General features: G+C 38.7%; 1 protein-coding gene across 2 annotated transcripts; it reads right to left on the bottom strand.

Annotated features, from left to right (window-relative positions):
* Positions 1-10,351: 10,351 nt before the first annotated feature.
* LOC130923377 (cytochrome P450 1B1) lies at positions 10,352-21,106 on the bottom strand. 2 transcript variants are annotated; one of them, XM_057849050.1, is made up of 3 exons: positions 20,902-21,106; positions 19,807-20,805; positions 10,352-12,246 (listed from the first exon to the last, which is right to left on the bottom strand). In XM_057849050.1, the coding sequence occupies exons 2-3, from the start codon at positions 20,793-20,795 to the stop codon at positions 11,685-11,687; spliced, it is 1,551 nt and encodes a 516-aa protein (XP_057705033.1). In that variant the 5' UTR covers positions 20,796-20,805; positions 20,902-21,106; the 3' UTR covers positions 10,352-11,684. The 2 variants fall into 2 exon arrangements, with proteins under 2 accessions (XP_057705033.1, XP_057705032.1); XM_057849049.1 differs by having other exon boundaries at positions 20,955-21,099.
* Positions 21,107-21,704: the final 598 nt, after the last annotated feature.

Raw genomic sequence — 21,704 nt, 5'->3', positions numbered from 1 at the left:
TGCGTTTCCTCAGTAGTCCTTAGCTCAACATAATTCAATGTTTCCATTCTTGACATTATGTTTTGCACCTTGTCTCCATCTTGAACGTGCAATGGTAACACGACTACCTTATCAGTAATCATCTACTGTGCTGTTATCACTCGTTGTTGTGTGTTCCGCATGTCTGGCTGATCAAGTACAGGATGTTCTGAGACAGTGAGATAACAGCTGTATGTGGAAAAGAATCTCCCAAACACTTCCCATTGTCCCTACCTGACCTGGTTGAGAATAATGCTGATGAAGGTGCGAATGAGCAAATTTAAGTCCACTCATTTATATACTTGTGTTGTACTAAAATATAAATCACTCCAGCAAGGTATGACTGAACATAAATTATTGTTGAACTTGTTTTTTTTAATGTATATTTGTGGAAAACAAAGTTTAAGTTCAGTGTCCGTACACTTTAAATTGTATAACATTCATTTGCTTTGACTTGAATGAATGATATAATGTAATATCGATTTAGTGCTGCAACGATTAATCGATTAACTCGAGTATTCGATTAGAAAAAAAGGATTCGAATTAAATTTTGCTGCTTTGAGTATTTGTTTAATTAAAGTGGCATTGTAATGATTTTGAAAGTGTTTGCATTTAGTTTTATTGATTTGGGTGGATACACAGCCCTCTAGTCTGCCTCATTTCACATGGCTGAAGTTTTTTTTAATGCATTTGTCATTTAGTTTATAGGTTTATTTAGCCGTGTTTTGTAGAAATATGTAACTGAACCATTGTTAAGAGCATTGTAAAAAAACAAAACCTTAGCGTCTTTTGTTGTACATACAATAGATCCTTATTTATTTTTTTAAACCGTTTGAGGCTCAACTTTTTTTAATTTTTCATGTTCCTTATCCGATTACTTAACTATTCGAAGTAACTAGTGAATCGAGTAATCGACTGCTAAAATAATCGATCACTGCAGCCCTATATCGATTATAGCGATGATATCAAACATCGATTATTTGTTCAAGTATTCGGATTAGGAACATTTAAAGCTTTGCTTAATACATTTTATGAGATGTGAAATAGATATGTGGCAATTACAGGTTTCAAAGTATAACGTGGTATGAAAACGTCACGGTTTCAAAACCGCAAAACTTTTCCGTCATACAATCCATACGGTTTTACTATTTTTCTATCTCCCAAAAATGCAGGTAGAAATCCCTTGCTTGCAGCTGCAAGGCTCAACCCTCCCCCACCGGTTGTTGCTCAGTCTTACAGACGGCCGCGGCTTAGAGGAGAAGGGCCAACCGACATGTAAAACATGTTTGCGGAGGGTGGCTGCAGAGGAAGCAATACCTCCAATATGACTTTTTATTCAAAATTAAAGGTTAGTAAATACTAGGGTTGTTCCGATAATGTTTTTTTGCTCCCGATCCGATCCCGATCGTCTTAGTTTGAGTATCTGCCGATCCCGATATTTCCCGATCCGATTGCTTTTTTTTGCTCCCGATTCAATTCCAATCATTCCCGATAATTTTTCCGGATCATATACATTTTGGCAATGCATTAAGAAAAAAATGAATAAAACTGACGAATATATATATTCAACATACAGTACATGAGTACTGTATTTGTTTATTATGACAATAAATCCTCAAGATGGCATTTACATTATTAAAATTCTTTATGTGAGAGGTATCCACGGATAGAAAGACTTGTGACTTTGTATATTGTGACTAAATATTGCCATCTAGTGTATTTGTTGAGCTTTCAGTAAATGATACTGTGGCCATCCCAAATGCATGATGGGAAGTGGAACCATGACTGCGTAGTGCTACCAATTGATATATCTTCTCTGCGTTGGGAAGTAACATAAGGTGTCAAGACAAAGATCAATTGCCACCTTGCTTCCCCGCATTGCATCCCATGATATTTCTAATCATAGGGAGAGGGATTGCAAGGCTTCAGCCAATTAAAAAAAAGGCTACAAAGGCTGCCAAAATTCACTCTACTCATTTTGCGCTGCCTTTTATCTCTCTAGGTAAAATGGCGTCATTACAGATTGAGCGCGACAATGAGTGAGAGAGTCGTGCAGCGCATGCATTAATTGCATTAAATATTTTAACGTGACACATTTTTTAAAAAATTAATTGCCGCCGTTATCGGGATAAATTTGATAACCCTACCTTAAGCCTAAACTAAAGACTCTGGATGAGTGTAACATACTATGTCCGTAACGTTAAATACAATTAGAAAACGATTTAATTAAAATATAAATATATATATTAAAAAAAGATATGGCCAATATTTTTTTGCCGATTCCGATACTTTGAAAATGATGTGATCAGACCCGATCGATCGGCACATCTCTAGAAAATACTGTCATGAACGTTTCCCACCAGCTACGGGAGTTAACTCCAGCGTGGATAGTGTGTCTAGCAGTGGTAAAACTTGGGTTTTCTTCTCTTCCAACTGTCTGTGTTGAGAAAGAGTGTATGTATAATGTAAACATGATGCAAGTCATACAAATGTTCTTTTTCACGGAAAACAATTATTTTTTTCTGATGGGAATAATGTTGAGCTGTGGGTTTCGGCTCGCCTAAAGGACTGCATTTCTTTTAGTATTTTAGTCATCAGACCATAGGACATGGTACCAGTAATCCATGTGCTTTGTTGAAATGTCTCAACAAACTGTTTGCGGGCTTTCTTGTGTACCGTCTTCAGAAGAGGCTTCCTCCTGGGGTGACAGCCATGCACACCAATTTGATGTAGAGTGCGGCGTATGGTCTGAACACTAACAGGCTGACCCCCCACCTCTTCAATCTTGGCAGCAATGCTGACAGCACTCCTGTAACAAGTCGCATGACATTTTGGAGGGAAAATGGCAAGCAGTACTCAATTTGAACATTTAGGAATGTACGTTGTTTCTATGCAGTGTACTCAATTTAGTTGTTTACAGTAAAAAGTGAGAAGCGGCGGATACATTTGATTTCAACCACGCATGAATATAGAGGTAACGACGAAGAAGCTGACGAAAGCGAAGCGAAAGGCACAAAGAAAAAGCATAAAATATCAAAAGTGGGGGAGCATTTCAAGCTGTAGAGCAAGTCGAACACTATTTCATGTATTCACTGTAAGAAAGGGCTTGCAAAACACTACCCCCGCCCGCCTAGTCCTCGCTCCACTGAAGGCACCCCGTTTACTCCAAGAGCGGAGGAGCGATACTCAGGACAATGTAAAAAATAACGTAGCGCAAATAAATAAGATTAACGATACTGTACATTGCTAACGTGACGTTAGCCTTGCGGGGGGCTAGGTTTCTATTAATTATGACTGCTAATTATGACTACTGTAAATAAAACTACTCCGTCAGTAAAGCTTTTGTAGTCACATCTAAGATGAAATTGTTGGCTGTTTTCAACAATGTACATCTAAAATAAAGACATTGACTATCTAAAAATTGTTGTTATGAGGTGAAATGTCTTGTTTTCTCATGTATATTTATAATTGCTTTATTGCTGTTTTATCCAATTACTCGGTTAATCGATGGAATTTTATGTAGAATACTCGATTACTAAAATATTCGATAGCTGTAGCCTTACATAAATACATTTTCCATTTGAGAAGATACATGAAAGTTCTAAAAACAAGACCCGCACATTATTTGGAGATTACAGGCACTTTCATAAATGATATATGAGTCACTACAGAATACATGCATAATATCTGGGGGGGGGGAGTGCAACATATGGAAGGTGAAGTGAGCGGGTGTGTCATTTGTGTTGTGCTTTGCAGAGGCATTCACTTGTGTCTACTGAAGACAATAATGTGCAATAAAAATGTACATGTATGTATATATATGGCGGAAAAGGCGGACAAGACTGAAAAGCAGTTTCTACTCTTGCCCCCCTCTTTAAACTAAACTGCGGTATTTTAGGCCAAAAGAACTGTTGTGTTTGATTGAACAATATGTCTTCATGCTGCCATAGCAGATTCATGGCGCGTAAAGCCTCCGAAGTATTTTTCATTTGTCCGTTTTACCCTGGAAACCCCCGTTTACAGACGCCGTGCAACCGCTTTTGTTTCAACCCAGCCATTAAAAGAAGGTAAGTAATTATATTTCTTATTCAAAATGTCTGTCATTTTTAGCTTAGAATATTTAATTGATGTCTAATTTTTCATTTAAAAATAAGTAACCTTAAAAAACTATTCACTAGCATATTTTAATCTTGTAAACAAATTAGGTCTCAATGAAAAACATTGTGTCTGTAAGTTATGGATATCTACCTCATAACTATGGCTTAATTTTTTTTTTTTTTTTTTTGTTACTGTCGCATTTTCCCCAATATGTTGGATAATAAATAATCGATCCAAACAATGAAAAAAATAAAAAAGTTTATAAGGGTAAATATGTGAAAAAAAACATCTCGACCACTCCTTAATGTCTGCGATTTCTGCATCGCGACCCTTGCTATATTACCATGTTTCACCCATAAAATCCCCCCAAAATCCGGCTGTGGCCATTCACATCTGTGTCTTGACACTCGATGATACATGCTATGTGGAGTTTTTGGATCGAAACAAGGTAAGTACGCGATAATATCGTTAAAACCATGGCGTCTTTATGCTCTCATGTGCTCTCACCTCCAGTAAGGGTTTTGCTGTATAATTTAATTAATTATTTTTTTTAAATGCCCTCCTGTTCAAAATTTTTCCTCCCCCAGAAAATTGAGATTTTCAGCTTTACAATGATGTATCACACATGCATATAGGACAATTTTGAAATTTGGCCAAATTGGGGGTTTCAGCGCGGAACTTCAAGTCACTTGAGTGTTTTCCGCCATATGTATGTATGTGTGTGTGTGTGTGTGTGTGTGTGTATATATATATATATATATATATATATATATATATATATACTGTATGTACACTCACCGGCCACTTTATTAGGTATACCTGTCCAACTGCTCGTTAACACTAATTTCTAATCAGCCAACCACATGAAGGCAACTCAGTGCATTTATTTATTTATTTATTTATTTTTTTTTTTTAAACCTGTCCTGTTCAGCTGTTTGACACAGAGAATGGAAGTCTAAGTGCCCAGATTCTGAACAGTTTTAATGTTTCACATTGAGAGTCTGACATACTCCCATTGTGATCATTCAAAATACCTTTTTATTATGACAAAGCAGCGAACAGGAAGGGATTATGGGGGGACAGAAGAAAAGAAATACAAGAGAAGAAGGAAAAGAAACACATACACAAACAACAACTAGATATACATTGAACATCTAAACTAGTTACTAATATGCTGGTGCTATCGTCAGCGAGATGTATTTCCGGTTTACACCATGTGGGGGCCTATTGGCCAGTGAAAGAGGAGAATGGGGGTGGGGGTGTCTATAAGCCTATAAGCTAAGTGATTGAAAGGGGTAGAGTGTGCACAAATCAGTTCTGTGATCTAGAACCCAGTAATCGTGTGAATCTCTTACGAGTAAGCCCGTTGGCGACCAACCCTACGCCGCCGCATCGCCAATCCCGGCACCGGGACCCCCGACCCGAGAATGCCCTACCACATCCAGCAGCACGCAGGCCCCACCGGGCGCGCGACAGCCACGCAGACGGGCGGAGAAGCCGCGCGGGCGCCAACCCAGGGCCACAGCCCCCACCCAGCCAGCCCGGGGAGGGAGGGAGGGCGGGCGCGGGGGCGGGGGGCCATGCGCAGCCCATCCCTCCTCCCGCAGCCCAGCAAAGGAGCCATCGTCCCCCCCCCCGGGACCCAGGGTGGTCCCCCGGGCCACCCGCGCACCCATCAACCGGCCCTCAGGGATGGCAGGAGGGGACGCACCACCAACCCCACGCCTACACCCACTCCCGCCCGCCCACCTAACTCAGTGCATTTAGACATGTAGACATGGTTTAAAACAATCTCCTGCAGTTCAAACCGAGCATCAGTATGGGGAAGAATGGTGATTTGAGTGACTTTGAACGTGGCATGGTTGTTGGTGCCAGAAGGGCTGGTCTGAGTATTTCAGAAACTGCTGATCTACTGGGATTTTCACGCACAACCATCTCTAGGGTTTACAGAGAATGGTCCGAAAAAGAGAAAATATCCAGTGAGCAGCAGTTCTGTGGGCGGAAATGCCTTGTTGATGCCAGAGGTCAGAGGAGAATGGGCAGACTAGTTCGAGCTGATAGAAAGGCAACAGTGACTCAAATAACCACATGTTACAACCAAGGTAGGCAGAAGAGCATCTCTGAACGCACAGTACGTCGAACTTTGGGGCAGATGGGCTACAGCAGCAGAAGACCACGCCGGGTGCCACTCCTTTCAGCTAAGAACAGAAAACTGAGGCTACAATTTGCACAAGCTCATCGAAATTGGACAATAGAAGATTGGAAAAACGTTGCCTGTCTGATGAGTATCGATTTTTACATTCGGATGGCAGGGTTAGAATTTGGCATCAACAACATGAAACCATGGATCCATCCTGCCTTGTATCAACGGTTCAGGCTGGTGGTGGTGGTGTAATGGTGTGGGGAATATTTTCTTGGCACTCTTTGGGCCCCTTGGTACCAATTGAGCATCCTTGGAACGCCACAACCTACCTGAGTGTTGTTGCTCACCGTGTCCATCCCTTTATGACCACTATGTCCCCAACTTCTGATGGCTACTTTCAGCAGGATAATGCACCATGTCATAAAGCTGGAATCATCTTAGACTGGTTTCTTTAACATGACAATGAGTTCACTGTACTCAAATGGCCTCCACAGTCACCAGATCTCAATTCAATAGAGCATCTTTGGGATGTGGTGGAACGGGAGATTCGCATCATGGATGTGCAGCCGACAAAGCTGCACCAACTGTGTGATGCCATCATGTCAATATGGACCAAACTCTCTGAGGAATGCTTCCAGCACCTTGTTGAATCTATGCCACGAAGAATTGAGGCAGTTCTGAAGGCAAAAGGGGGTCCAACCCGTTACTGGCATGGTGTACCTAATAAAGTGGCCGATGAGTATACAGTGGTACCTCTACATACGATCACTTCGACACACGATCTTTTCGACATCCGACGTAAAATTTGAGCCGCCATTTGTTTCTACATCCGACGAGTTGCTCGAAATACGACGACATGACAGCACTGCAAACGAACGCACGGTGGATTTTCTTGTGTGAGAAATCAACACAGTTTTCAAAAAAAGTTGATACAGTTGGAGAAACAAGGAAAAAAGTGATGCTTACCTTTGAAATGAAGATGCAAGTTATAGAAAAATATGAGCTTGGGGTGCGCGTCCCTGAACTGGCTCAACAATACAGCTCCATGGTCCTCTTCCGACCACCGTTCGCCACTATTTATAAGTTAAGGTGACAATTATTATTGTGGTAACATTGCCAAGGAAATCGCCAGCTTCGTCACGTTTTTATCATTTATTTAAGAACTTATCCAACACAAAACGCCCATTGTCTTAAGCAGTTGACTGCTCTCAAGAAAACGAAAGTATTATCTCTACCGCACCGACCTATCTCACCGTGACGTCAGCTTCGCGGTGCGTTCAGGGACAGTAAAAAGTGTCCGCCATATTAGAATCCAATTCGTTACATTATTTACAGGAATAATTATTAATTATTCTTCTTATTATTATATTATTCTGACTTATTTATTTATAACTTATTCGTTTTTCTATGTTTAATTGCCATTTGTAACAGTGCCAGCAGTATTTATTAAGAATTTAGTGTATGTTTTTAGGCTTTGGAACGAATTAATGGAATTATAATGCATTCCTATGGGAAAATCCTGCTCGACATACGACCATTTCGACTTACAAACAAGGTCCTGGAACGAATTAAATTCGTATGTAGAGGTACCACTGTATATATACATATATATCTATATATATATATATATATATATATATATATATATATATATATATATATATATATATATATATTTATAGATATATACATGTTTTAGGGCTGTCAAACGATTAAAATTTTTAATCGAGTTAATTACAGCTTAAAAATTAATCGGAATTAATCGCAATTCAAACCACCTATAAAATATGCCATATTTTTCTGTAAATTATTGTTGGAATGGAAAGATAAGACACAAGACGGATATATACATTCAACATCCGGTACATAAGTACTGTATTTGTTTATTATAACAATAAATCAACAAGATTGCATTAACATTATTAACATTCTGTTAAAGCAATCCGTGGATAGAAAGACTTGTAGTTCTTAAAAGATAAATGTTAGTACAAGTTATAGAAATGTTATATTAAAACCCCTCATAATGTTTTCGTTTTTATCAAATTTGTAAAATTTTCAATCAAAAAATAAACTAGTAGCTCGCCATTGTTGATGTCAATAATTACACAATGCTCATATGTGGTGCTGAAACTCATAAAATCAGTCGCACCCAAGCGTCAGCAGAGGGCGACAAAACACCAAAAAACACAAGTCACAAGTGGACATTACACTATGCTGTCATTTTATTCTGTTTGAGCGGGGCATATGCGTTAAATACGTCAAATATTTTAATGTGATTAATTTAAAAAATTAATTATCGCCCGTTTACGCGATAATTTTGACAGCCCTAATATGTTTATATAAATATATATACATATATATACAGTGCCTTGCAAAAGTATTCGGCCCCCTTGAATCTTGCAACCTTTCGCCACATTTCAGGCTTCAAACATAAAGATATGAAATTTAATTTTTTTGTCAAGAATCATCAACAAGTGGGACACAATCGTGAAGTGGAACAACATTTATTGGATAATTTAAACTTTTTTAACAAATAAAAAACTGAAAAGTGGGGCGTGCAATATTATTCGGCCCCTTTACTTTCAGTGCAGCAAACTCACTCCAGAAGTTCAGTGAGGATCTCTGAATGATCCAATGTTGTCCTAAATGACCGATGATGATAAATAGAATCCAAATGTGTGTAATCAAGTCTCCGTATAAATGCACCTGCTCTGTGATAGTCTCAGGGTTCTGTTTAAAGTGCAGAGAGCATTATGAAAACCAAGGAACACACCAGGAAGGTCCGAGATACTGTTGTGGAGAAGTTTAAAGCCGGATTTGGATACAAAAAGATTTCCCAAGCTTTAAACATCTCAAGGAGCACTGTGCAAGCCATCATATTGAAATGGAAGGAGCATCAGACCACTGCAAATCTACCAAGACCCGGCCGTCCTTCCAAACTTTCTTCTCAAACAAGGAGAAAACTGATCAGAGATGCAGCCAAGAGGCCCATGATCACTCTGGATGAACTGCAGAGATCTACAGCTGAGGTGGGAGAGTCTGTCCATAGGACAACAATCAGTCGTGCACTGCACAAATCTGGCCTTTATGGAAGAGTGGCAAGAAGAAAGCCATTTCTCAAAGATATCCATAAAAAGTCTCGTTTAAAGTTTGCCACAAGCCACCTGGGAGACACACCAAACATGTGGAAGAAGGTGCTCTGGTCAGATGAAACCAAAATTGAACTTTTTGACCACAATGCAAAACGATATGTTTGGCGTAAAAGCAACACAGCTCATCACCCTGAACACACCATCCCCACTGTCAAACATGGTGGTGGCAGCATCATGGTTTGGGCCTGCTTTTCTTCAGCAGGGACAGGGAAGATGGTTAAAATTGACGGGAAGATGGATGCAGCCAAATACAGGAACATTCTGGAAGAAAACCTGTTGGTATCTGCACAAGACCTGAGACTGGGACGGAGATTTATCTTCCAACGGGACAACGATCCGAAACATAAAGCCAAATCTACAATGGAATGGTTCAAAAATAAACGTATCCAGGTGTTACAATGGCCAAGTCAAAGTCCAGACCTGAATCCAATCGAGAATCTGTGGAAAGAGCTGAAGACCGCTGTTCACAAACACTCTCCATCCAACCTCACTGAGCTCGAGCTGTTTTGCAAGGAAGAATGGGCAAGAATGTCAGTCTCTCGATGTGCAAAACTGATAGAAACATACCCCAAGCGACTTGCAGCTGTAATTGGAGCAAAAGGTGGCACTACAAAGTATTAACGCAAGGGGGCCGAATAATATTGCACGCCCAACTTTTCAGTTTCTTATTTGTTAAAAAAGTTTAAATTATCCAATAAATTATGTTCCACTTCACAATTGTGTCCCACTTGTTGTTGATTCTTGACAAAAAATTACAATTTTATATCTTTATGTTTGAAGCCTGAAATGTGGCGAAAGGTTGCAAGGTTCAAGGGGGCCGAATACTTTTGCAAGGCACTGTACATATATATATATATATATATATATATATATATATATATATATATATATATATATATATATATATATATATAGGCATTAGAAATTACAACAGTAAGGAAAAGTGGAAAATATCATTTCAAAGTTGTGATCACAAACCCAAACCTTTTGGGAAACAAAAGTTTTTTATTTCTTAATGCGACAAAACAGCTTAGAACCTGGGAACAAAATATGTGTTACATGGTGCACACTCCACAGTGGAGCCTTAAATCTCAAGTCAGATGGTCAGTAAAACTTTTCATAATGGAATAATTCAAAGGAATACTTTCTGTGTAAAATACGGTAGGTGATTTGTTAACTACTAATTGTGTGTGGTTACTTGTGGTTTTAGGTGTGTGCATGTTGAGCTTCTTAGATCTTACAGTTCAAGTTTTAAATACAGTTTAATTCAGTAGTAACAAAGTTTATGTCACATACATGCACTCCAGGTTACTCTTGAGGTCCCTCACTACAAGGTTCTTTGGCCCCTGGCAGGTGGTCAAACACTCAGTTGTCGCAGTCAGATAAAAGATAGCCTTTTAACTGATGTTGAAGTAGGATGGGAAGCACCCTCCTCTGTGTCCTTACATGGTTTTTGTGCATTGCTTCCAGATAACGTTCATACTGCACAATACTAACGTGATCCGTTGTAGACGGTCCCTTGCGTGTAGCTACTACAGAAAATGAATAAATTCTATCGTCTTTGTAGAAAGTTCCTTTTTAATTATCAAGCAAACATCGAATGTCAAGCCACCTTCAATTACCACCTCGAATATGAGGACTTTATGGACAAATATGTATCACATATGTTTAAAATTCCTGAACTTGGTTGTTTCCAAAGGTGTGTTTTGTTTTCTTTTTTTAAATGGTGTATATTTTTAGTCGGACAAGTCCACATAATCCACAACCTCCTATACAACAAGCATAAAACGTAATGTGGCGAGTGAGCTATCAGAGTCGATAGCTGTTACCAACATAATAATGGCCCCAAACAAGGTTTAACTTTCTGAAATAAAAAAATAAAATGCAAGAAACCTTTGAAGATTCATTAGTACAGTCAACTAAGAACCTCAAAACCATATTTGCACATATTTACGACACTAATTCAAGAATACAGCTGAGCCTTGGGTACTGCTGACAGCCAGCATGACGTACATTTCTGAAGTTGTTTGAAAAGGCACGTGACAATAGCAGCGTCTCCTCATTATTTTTCCATATTAAGAGATCACAACTTAATGATTGTGGTACAAAAAAAATCAAAATTCAAAGCTAGTACCAGGCTTTAAGAATTTTGACAGTGAAATCAGACAGTTTAGAATAGAGTGTCAATGTAAACTACAATGTTTTGAAGCCAGAGGAGTCATACCCAGTAGGCAATGTCTGGTACTGCAAGGTTTTCAATCACCTCTGGGACTTCATTCTGAAAGACTAGAGGTTGGGCCTCGGTTATCCCGCAGTGACACGGCTATTGAGTAACTGTTTGGTTTTAGAGTCAGACCGTAGGTATAGCCGAGGTCAGGTGGCTTGGCTGGGTCTGATGTTATGTGGCACTGGTGTACCAGAAGAGCTGTGAAGAGGAAGATATGCAACTTGGACAGTTCCTCTCCAATACAGCGCCGTTTCCCTAGAGAGAAGATGAGCACAGAGCTGCAAAGGTCCTTGTTCAGATGACCACTGAGGTGAAGGAAACGTTGGGGATCAAATTTCTCCGGCTGTGACCAGATGGAGGGATCGTGATTGGAGGACCACTGGTTTACAAAAACGACCGTGTTCTTTGGAATTGTGTAGCCGTTGATGGATGAGTCGGTGGTGGTGTAGTGAGGGATGGTGAGGGGCACGAAGCTGGTGAAGCGCATGACCTCGTAAATGAAGGCCATGACATAAGGCAGCTCAGGCTGATCCTCGATGGAGGGGAGGCGGCTGCGATCCACCACTTTGTCCACTTCATCTTGGAGACGCACTTGAATCTCCGGGTACCTTTTAATCAAAGAGTGACACAGATTAATCAACATTCATAAGGATACAAGTCGTCTTCGTCCCATTAACTTTGCGAGAACAGTTTGGTGAAAGCCCCTTGAACTTGAATAACCATTAAAATGACGGCAACAAAATAGTACAGATGTCCCGATCGATCGGGATGGATTGGGTCCGATCATGTCATTTTCAAAGTATCGTAATCGGCAAAAAAATCGGACATGCCTTTTTTATTTTTATTTTTTTATTTTTTTATGAAGACTTGCAATCCCTCGCTCAACAAATAGAAATGTCGTGGGACGCAATGTGGGGAAGAGAGGTAGTAGTTGATCTTTTTCTTAACACCCTATTTTATTTCCCAACGCAGAGAAGATATATCAATTGGTACCACTACGCACAGTCACGTTAAATGGCTACAGTATCATTTACTGAAAGCTCAACAAATACACTAGATGGCAATATTTAGTCACAATATACAAGGTCACATTTATCCTTTAAGAATTACAAGTCTTTCTATCCCTGGATCCCTCTCACAGAAACAATGTTAATAATGTAAATGCCATCTTGAGGATTTATTGTCATAATAAACAAATACAGTACTTATATACTGTATGTTGAAAGTATATATTCGTCCGTTTTATTCATTTTTTTCTTAATGCATTGCCAAAATGTATATGATCGGGAAAAATTATCGGGAATGATGGGAATTGAATCGGGAGAAGAAAAAAAAGCACTCGGATCTGGAAATATCGGGATCGGCAGATAATCAAACTAAAATGAACGGGATCGGATCGGGAGCAAAAAAACATGATCGGAACAACCCTACAAAATAGTGCAGGTCATTTGGGACAAGAAATATGAAATTTTCTTTAGTGTTAAGGGGAACCCCAACTTAAAAATATGTTATGAGAAACACATATATTATTGCCATTGATTTAAAAATCTATAATTTTTGGTACATGTTTTGACCTACAGAGGGTGCCCTGTTTTACGCACACAATACTTGCTGGGGGTGATGACGCGGTTGGCCTGTATTAAGAGAATAGCTGTGCTAGCTAGCAAGTGAAGCTAGCATGACGACTGGCATGATTTTGTCACATTCTGCTGTTGGTCAGATTGTTTTGTGACAGAGCTGTGAGATTAGTTCTTAATGTCGTACCTGCAGCCAATTCCAGCTCATCAGTAGTGTCTTTAAACCGATCCTAGGCGGCTTGCCGAGATATTGATTTGCTGCCATTTGACAGTTTGACTATCCCTTCGTTGCTAATTGCATCAGTGCCTTGTTTTTTTTTTGTCTGCCTCTCCCTTTCCCTCAGGTTAATTTTTTTTATTAATCCCAACCTACTGTCACGGACCCTTTTTGTGTCTCCCATTTCGCGATCATGTTTTTTTTGTGTGTGTGTGTTTGTCTACAATAAAGCCTTTTACGCATTCCCAATGTTATTGTTGTCTGCTTGCTGTCGGAAGTGAGCCGCATTTTCTAATTTAGTGGTCAAGCCAACCACAGTTTGGTTTCAATTGCATTTCCATTTCAGTTTTTATCGCACAGAAAGACAGCACGTATGGGTTGCAATAGCTTTTTAAGGAAAATCCTCAACGTCATGCTTAAGTATATTTCTGTGGTTTACGCGCTTGTCTCTTGCACGGGAAATGTGGGTTCGATTTTTTTTTTTTTTTTTTGGAAGTACGGCAGCGCTGCCCAGTGACGTCACCGCCCAGAGTGCTTTGCGTTGTCAACAACAATAGCGACCTACTAGTTAAATAAATTTTTCAAATTTATAAAAACTAAAACATTAAGAGGAGTTTGAATATCAAATTATTATAACTCATACTGACATTTATCTTTTAAGAACTACAAGTCTTTCTGTCTGTGGTTCCCTTTAAAATTGTTAAGGTCAAGAATTCAGCAACACATCTCAATGGTAGTATGGCAACCATACGACATCACAAGGCCATCTTAAACTGCTATAGACATCCTCCAGTTTCAAGATGGAGTAATATTTGAGTGTGATACAGCACACGGCTAACCCGGAACCTACAGGCAACAATTTTAAGTCCGCACTACCCTACTGGACAACGTGGAACCAGCAGGCACAATAAGCCCGCGATTAAATAGTCAGCCCTTATACAAGAACTAAAATATAAATATCCAAGGATCGCTAGATAGTGGCCCATGCCACATTGCAAAGTTTCAAGATGGTATGTTCACGAATGACGGCAGAGAAGGACATGGAAGTGAGCATCCACAAGAACAACAACAACGTTAGTGGGGACTTGACAAACCTTCAGGCTGTAAAAATACCTAACATTTGATTCTCAAAGTGTGGTACAAGTAGCACTGGGGGTACAGGAGCTCCCTCTAGTAGAATTAAAATGTATCACTAAATTAAATCTGGCGTTCATAATGTTAGTTGATTCTCCTTATTTTAATAATCTGGTATATTGCATTTGTGCAGTACAGTTTTGTTGCTTTAAACTTTTAAATACATTGGTTGATGATCAGGAATTGTTTATTGGTGCATTGCTGACAACTTTTTAAGATTTAGATTTTGGCAGATGAACGTTTTTGTTGTTGTGAGGTTTACTTTCACGGCAACATTGAAGCACGTGCTAATCTGTGTTGTCAGTAACGCGTTACTAAAATTACTGTAATCTGATTACTTTCGTTCAGTAACGAGTAATCTAACACGTTCATTTTTCGAAGCCAGTAATCTGATTAAAGTTTGTTTCCTTAGTGTCTTTGCGTTACTATTTTGTTTTTTCCTCATGATGTATGTAGAATAAAGAATACTGTAGTCATGTACGAAGAGAATCTGAATAGAAAATATTGCTCTTGAGTTTGGCACTGACATCGGATGTCACGTTTTCTCATCGGGGGGAAAAAAACGGGTCACTTGTATTACCAAGCTATGAGCGCTGTTGGCGGCCAACAAACAACTGGCTACCTCTCAGGATGCTAACAGTGGAAGACGTAGGAGAAGAACCACAAACGGCTGTATTTGCTTATTGGACATACAGCCATGACTTCACATTTCTCTCCAATAAAGATGACCAAAAATATCTCAGTGCGTCGCAAACTTTACGCTGGCTCAAAAGGGCAGTCGACTGCTAATAACTACATCTAATTCAAGGAACCACTTGGAATTACAGCACAACGCTACAAAAATTGAAACAAAGCCATCAGGTAACGAGACAGCCAGCACTTTTACAGTTTGTAACCAGCCTTTACGTACATTTTATAGTTATAGTTTGTAACCATAGGCGGAGTGTGACTTTGTGTGTGTGTGTGTTGGGGGGGAGACACAAAAGAGCGAGTCAAAAGTTTGGACACGCCTCATCATTTGTGCTTTTTATATATTTTCACTACTATTGTAAATTCTCACTGAAAATATCAAAACAATGAATAAACATAAGTAAGTATATACTTGAAAACAGGTTTTATATTCTACATTCTTCAAAGTATCCACCCTTGAGGTGTCTCCAAAGTTTTGGCCTATACTGCATGCATTATGAAATACTTTGTAGGATTCTTGTTCATTTCATTTGTTTTTGTTGTTTGTTTTATTGCTTTACAACTTTTATAGACAGCATTTTAACGGCTAGGTCTTTATTTTAAAGGGGGAGTTCAGAATTTTTGACATTAGGCTTAATCTTTGAGTTAGCGGGGGTTTAATTAGTCATTGGAGTTGTTTTGAGCAAATTCTGTGCAGTTTGTCAGTTATTTGTTAGTTTCAGGGCTCCGGAGTGGCTGAGCTAGCGCAAGTCAAAGGTGGTTGAAATCAACTCCATCGCCTAACTAAACCCCTGCTAACTCGAAGATAAAGCCTTATCTGAAAAATTCAATTACATGCGATGAAATGTTTCTGTTGAGGCAGCAAAGGGAGAAAAATTGGGAAAAGTAACTGACAAATTACTTTTAAAGTAACTTAGTTACTTTGATAATAAAGTAATCAGTAAAGTAACTAGATTACTTTTTTGAGGAGTAATCAGTGATTAAATTACTTTTTCAAGTAATCTGTGACAACACTGGTGCTAATACATAATATTTACAAATATAGGAGCGCAGAAATATTCTTGGCTATGAATGGTTATTTCTTTAACTCTACATGATTGTGCATGTAGTAGTTACCTGTTCCACTAAACGTGTGCCAAACATTTTCAGCTAAAAATGTTAAAGGCAAGAGTACTTTAATTATGTTCCTAGCAACATTTATTTTAGGAATACTGGTACAAGCTGCAAAGTTTATTCAAAGTTGAGAATGTACTATTAGTACTATTCTTATCTTAGTCGTCTTTATTTTTAAGTTGTATGTATGCAGTTTTGGGGAAGTCAACAAATAATAACATTTCAATTTGCAATCAGTGGCATTCATTTCAATGGCAATAAATTATAAGTTTTGAGCATCCCGTCCACAAAATCTCACACGTCTAGGCAAGGTATGTCAAATGATTTAAATGCCATTTTCCCCAACTTGTTAGTTGCAATTTTAATAATGTTGAAATAGATCTGTTCATTACCCTTTGTGCACGGATTATGACTTTTTTTTTTTTTTTTTTTTTTTTTTTTACAGGGTATTAATTTAACTCAGTGGCTACCATTGATGGCACTAGACGTCCAATCCATTTTGACTGAGAGGGGCGAATGAATGTTAGTTCATTTAGCCCTCCCAGTCAAAATGGATTAGACGTGTGGTGTTGTCAGTAACACTGAAAGATGAGCATTCACAGCCACTCCTCCTAGTTCAGGGGTCAGCAACCCATGGCTCTAGAACTGCATGCGGCTCTTTAGCGCTGCCTAAGTGGCTAATATTTAAAAATGGAAAAAGCTGGGGGAGGGAAATATATTTCTTGTTTCAATATGGTATCTGTAGGAGGATAAACATTGCACAAACATTCTTCTAATTCATTAATATTGTATTGAAGTTAAATTTGAGGCGGCATTGTACAACAGAGTAGTCACATGGTGTGTCATTCTCTATAGCAGGGGTGGGCAAACCGGTCCTCGAGGGCCGCAGTGGGTCCTGGTCTTTGTTCCAACTGACCCAGCACAGATAGTATAACCAATGAGGTTTCAGCAGAAATGAGAAGCACCTGACTGCAATCGACTGATTGCACATGTAAAACAGAGGATTGGTGAAAATGTGTCCTCTTAATGGGTTGCAACAAAAACCCGCACCCACTGCGGCCCTTTGTGGAATAGTTTGCCCACCCCTGCTCTATAGGATGCACTGCAGGGAAAATAAACATTTAATCATGAAGGCTCATTACGTATTTGTAGCCAACTTAGTAATTTCGGTAGCCGGCTAATATAGATACATACAGCTTGTGTTGCTTCATTATAAGGCTTTTTATTTTTTGCGGCTCCAGATATATTTTTTTACTTTATACTTTTTTTGTTTTGTTTTTTTGGTCCAATATGGCACTTTCAACATTTTGGGTTCAACATGGGTTTCAACATGAATCTGCTATGGCAGCATATAGACATATTGTTGTATCGAGCACAACAGTTCTTTTGGCCTAAAATACAGCAGGTTTTTTAAAGAGGGGTGCAAGAGCAGAAACTGATTTTTCAGACTTGTGAAAAATCAGTTTCTGCTTTTTCAGCCTTGTCTGTGTTTTCCATGGAAAACACAGACAAGGCTTGCACTCCTCTTTGAAATAAACTGCTGTATTTTAAGCCAAAAGAACTGTTGTGTTCAATAGGACAATATGTCTAAATGCTGCCATAGCAGTTTAATGGCACATTATGCCCCTGCACTATTTTTAATTTGTTTTACCCTGGAGAACCCCATTTACAGACACTGCACAACCGCTTTTGTTTTAACCCAGCCAAAAAAAGAAGGTAAGTGATTATATTTATTGTTTGAAATGTGTATCATTTTTAGCTTAGAATTAATAATTGATGTCAAATATTTAGTTTATAAAAAATAGACTTTAGTAAATGATTCACTTGCATATTTTTAAACTTTTACAAATTACGTCACAATGACTGTAAAGTAAAATGTATTATTAGCAGCCTTTATTTCATTTCATATATACACACACACATATATATATATATATATATATATATATATATATATATATATATATATATGTGTGTGTATATATATTTTTTCTTTTTTTTCAATTAAATCGTTTTCTAATTGTATTTAACGTCACAGACATAATATGTTACACTCATCCAGAGTCTTTAGACTTAAGGTAGGGTTATCATAAACATCCCGATAACGGCGGCAATTAATTTATAAAATATGTGTCACGTTAACATAATTAACGCAATTAATGTATGCGCTGCATGACCCCCTCACTCATTGTCGCGCTCAATCTGTAATGACGTCGTTTTAACTATCTAGAGAGGTAAGAGGCAGCGCTAAATGAGTATAGTGAAATTTGGCAGTCTTTGAAGCCTTTCTTCAATTGGCTAAAGCCTTGCAATCCCTCTCCCTATGATTAGAAATATCATTGGAAGCAATGTGGGAAAGCAAGGTGGCAATTGATCTTTGTCTTAACAGCTGAAGTTATTTCCCAAAGCAGAGAAGATATATCCATTGGTAGCATGACGCACAGTCATGGTTCCACTTCTCATCATGGTTCCACTTCCCATCATGCATTGGGGCATGGCTGCAGTATCATTTACTGAAAGCTCAAAAATACACTAGATGGCAATATTTAGTCACAATATACAAAGTCACAAGTCTTTCTATCCGTGAATCCCTCTCACAGAAAGAATGTTAATACACAATATACAAAGTCACAAGTCTTTCTATCCGTGAATCCCTCTCACAGAAAGAATGTTAATAATGTAAATGCCATCTTGAGGATTTATTGTCATAATAAACAAATACAGTACTTATGTACTGTATGTTGAATGTATATATCCGTCCGAGTTTTATTCATTTTTTTCTTAATGCATTGCCAAAATGCATATGATGAGGAATGATTGGAATTGAATCGGGAGCAAAAAAAAAAAAGCAATCGGATGGTGAAATATCGGGATCGGCATATACTCAAACTAAAACAATCGAGATCGGATCGGGAGCAAAAAAAAATGATCGGAACAACCCTAATATACATACTGTATATATATATATATATATATATATATATATATATATATATATATATATATATATATATATATATATATATATATATATATATATATATATACCTAACCCTATAGGGCAAGTGACTATTTTTTGTCATATTAAAACAAAATTATGTATATATATATATATATATATATATATATATATATATATATATATATATATGCGTAGTATATATATATATATATATATATGCGTAGTATATATATATATATATATATGCGTAGTATATATATATATATATATATATATATATATATATATATATATATATATATATATATATATATATATATATATATATATGTAAAAAAAAATTTAATATGACAAAAAATAGTCACTTGCCCTATAAAAGTCTTAATGGTCAACTTTTTAAGCACTGTCCACTGTCCCTAAAAGGGTTATACGTGACTAAAGGCCTACCCCAGAGTTTCTGGCAAAAATGTCTTACTTGACGAGGATGAGAATGATCCATTGCAGCATTGTCGACAACGTGTCTTGACTTGCTCCAAATATATCTGCAACAGTGGCGGTCACATAATCCTTCGATGACGAGTAGCCTGCAGTTTTATCATTAAATGCTGCAATCATGGCATCAGTCATGTCCCTGATGGTGCTCGAGTCAAATGTTTTTCTGTGTGCCATCACCTTCTGGAGAGTGAAGAGATAAAACTCCTTGTTGAGCGACTTGAAATTGTTATACAAAGTTTTCACGGGGTTGGGGAAATATTGGAGCCAGGGCATGACGTCTACGATGCTCCCCGCGCCCACAGTCTCCGTGAACTGCGCGTTTCTGCCTACCATCTTACGGAACTCCTCGTCCTCGTACGAGTACCTCTTGCCGAAGCACACCGCACTCATGATGTTGGCCGTGGACACTACCAGGTAATACAAGGGCACGAAGAACTTCTGCTGCTCGGTCTTGGCCAGGAAAACCCCCAGAAGCTCATTAAACTCGTTGAGGATGTGCTGCTCAAATGTCCTTTTAGTTTGCTGGTTCCCCGTGGAGAACATCCTGACGGTGGAATGGGCCACCCTGCGATGCACTTTCCACCAGTCCGTCGTGGTGACGAAGGCGAAACCCTCCCCGTTGGAGACGTACTGGAAAGAGTTGAAATCGGGTCTCCCTGCAAACGCCGAGCCCTGTTTGATCAAAGCCTCCCTGATTGACGCTCCGTTCAGCACTACCACGTCCCTGCAGCCTAGTCGGATCTGGAAAACCTCGCCGTATTTCGCCACCATGCGCATGAAATACAGGTGCGGCGCCTTGCCGAGTTGCGCAGCGTTGCCGATGATGGGCCAGGGGATCGGGCCCGGTAAGCGCGCAACCGAGCGCTGCAGGAACCAGCGACACACGTGGAAGACAAGTAAGATTGTACCAAAGGACACTAAAAGGCTCGTCAAAGTCTCTCCACCGCTTTCATCCAACTTTAAAGCCATCTCAAGGATCCTGCGGAAAGGAACGGGAACGACATTAATTTTTAGTCGCCTTATGATAAAAAAAAAATAATAATAAACTGATTTTGAATCAATTTAAAAGCAATACCTGGCCACAAAAACATATATATCAATTGAAGCTTAGATTTCTGTCAGTCATACTTCATATTCGGAATATTTCATCCTCCGGTCAAATCTCCGCCTGTTGCACTGCCCGCAAACTCTCTGCGCGCCTTTGCAGTTTTCTCTTTTCTTGGAGTTGCATCCCAAAAGTCGCACATAGCGTCTTAGTAGCGCTTTGATAATGCGGAAAGTTTTTTTTTTTTTTTTTTTAAAGTTGTAGTTACAGAGGGTGTCACCCCACACTGCGAACATCCCCTCCTCCGAACATCACCCCCACCCTTCCTGTCTTCATGCTCGGATTGTGCGCAGGTACACTTTTTTTTTCAAGGTGTCTTTATTCCATAGTGAAAACGGAACGTATAAACAAGAAGGAGGCTTTTTTAAAAATTTGTAATAATATTCGCTCCTCTATTGACACATTTTAAACCATCAATTATTTATAAGAGTTTACACATTTTTATTTGCATTATCATGTTTGTGCTGTTTTCCAGTACAGTGATACCTCTGCATACGAAGTTAATTCGTTTCAGTCGAAATTCTCGTATGTCGAGCAGGATTTGCCCATTAAAATATATTGTAATTCTATTAATTCGTTCCACAGCCTGAAAACTTACACTAAATCCTTAATAAATATTGCTGGCACTCTTGCAAATAGCAATTACATAGAGCAAAACAAATAAATTATGAATTGAAAAAAAGGAATCATAATGTAATAATAGTATAATAATACCTGTAATCAGGGGTGAAAGTGGGCCAGAACGGTCAGGAACGCAGTTCCGGTATAAGATT

This window comes from Corythoichthys intestinalis, chromosome 10 (genome assembly GCF_030265065.1).
Source record: "Corythoichthys intestinalis isolate RoL2023-P3 chromosome 10, ASM3026506v1, whole genome shotgun sequence".
Lineage (NCBI taxonomy): Eukaryota > Metazoa > Chordata > Actinopteri > Syngnathiformes > Syngnathidae > Corythoichthys > Corythoichthys intestinalis.
The sequence above is the reverse complement of the archived record's forward strand: the minus strand, read 5'-3'. Positions and strand labels throughout refer to the sequence as shown.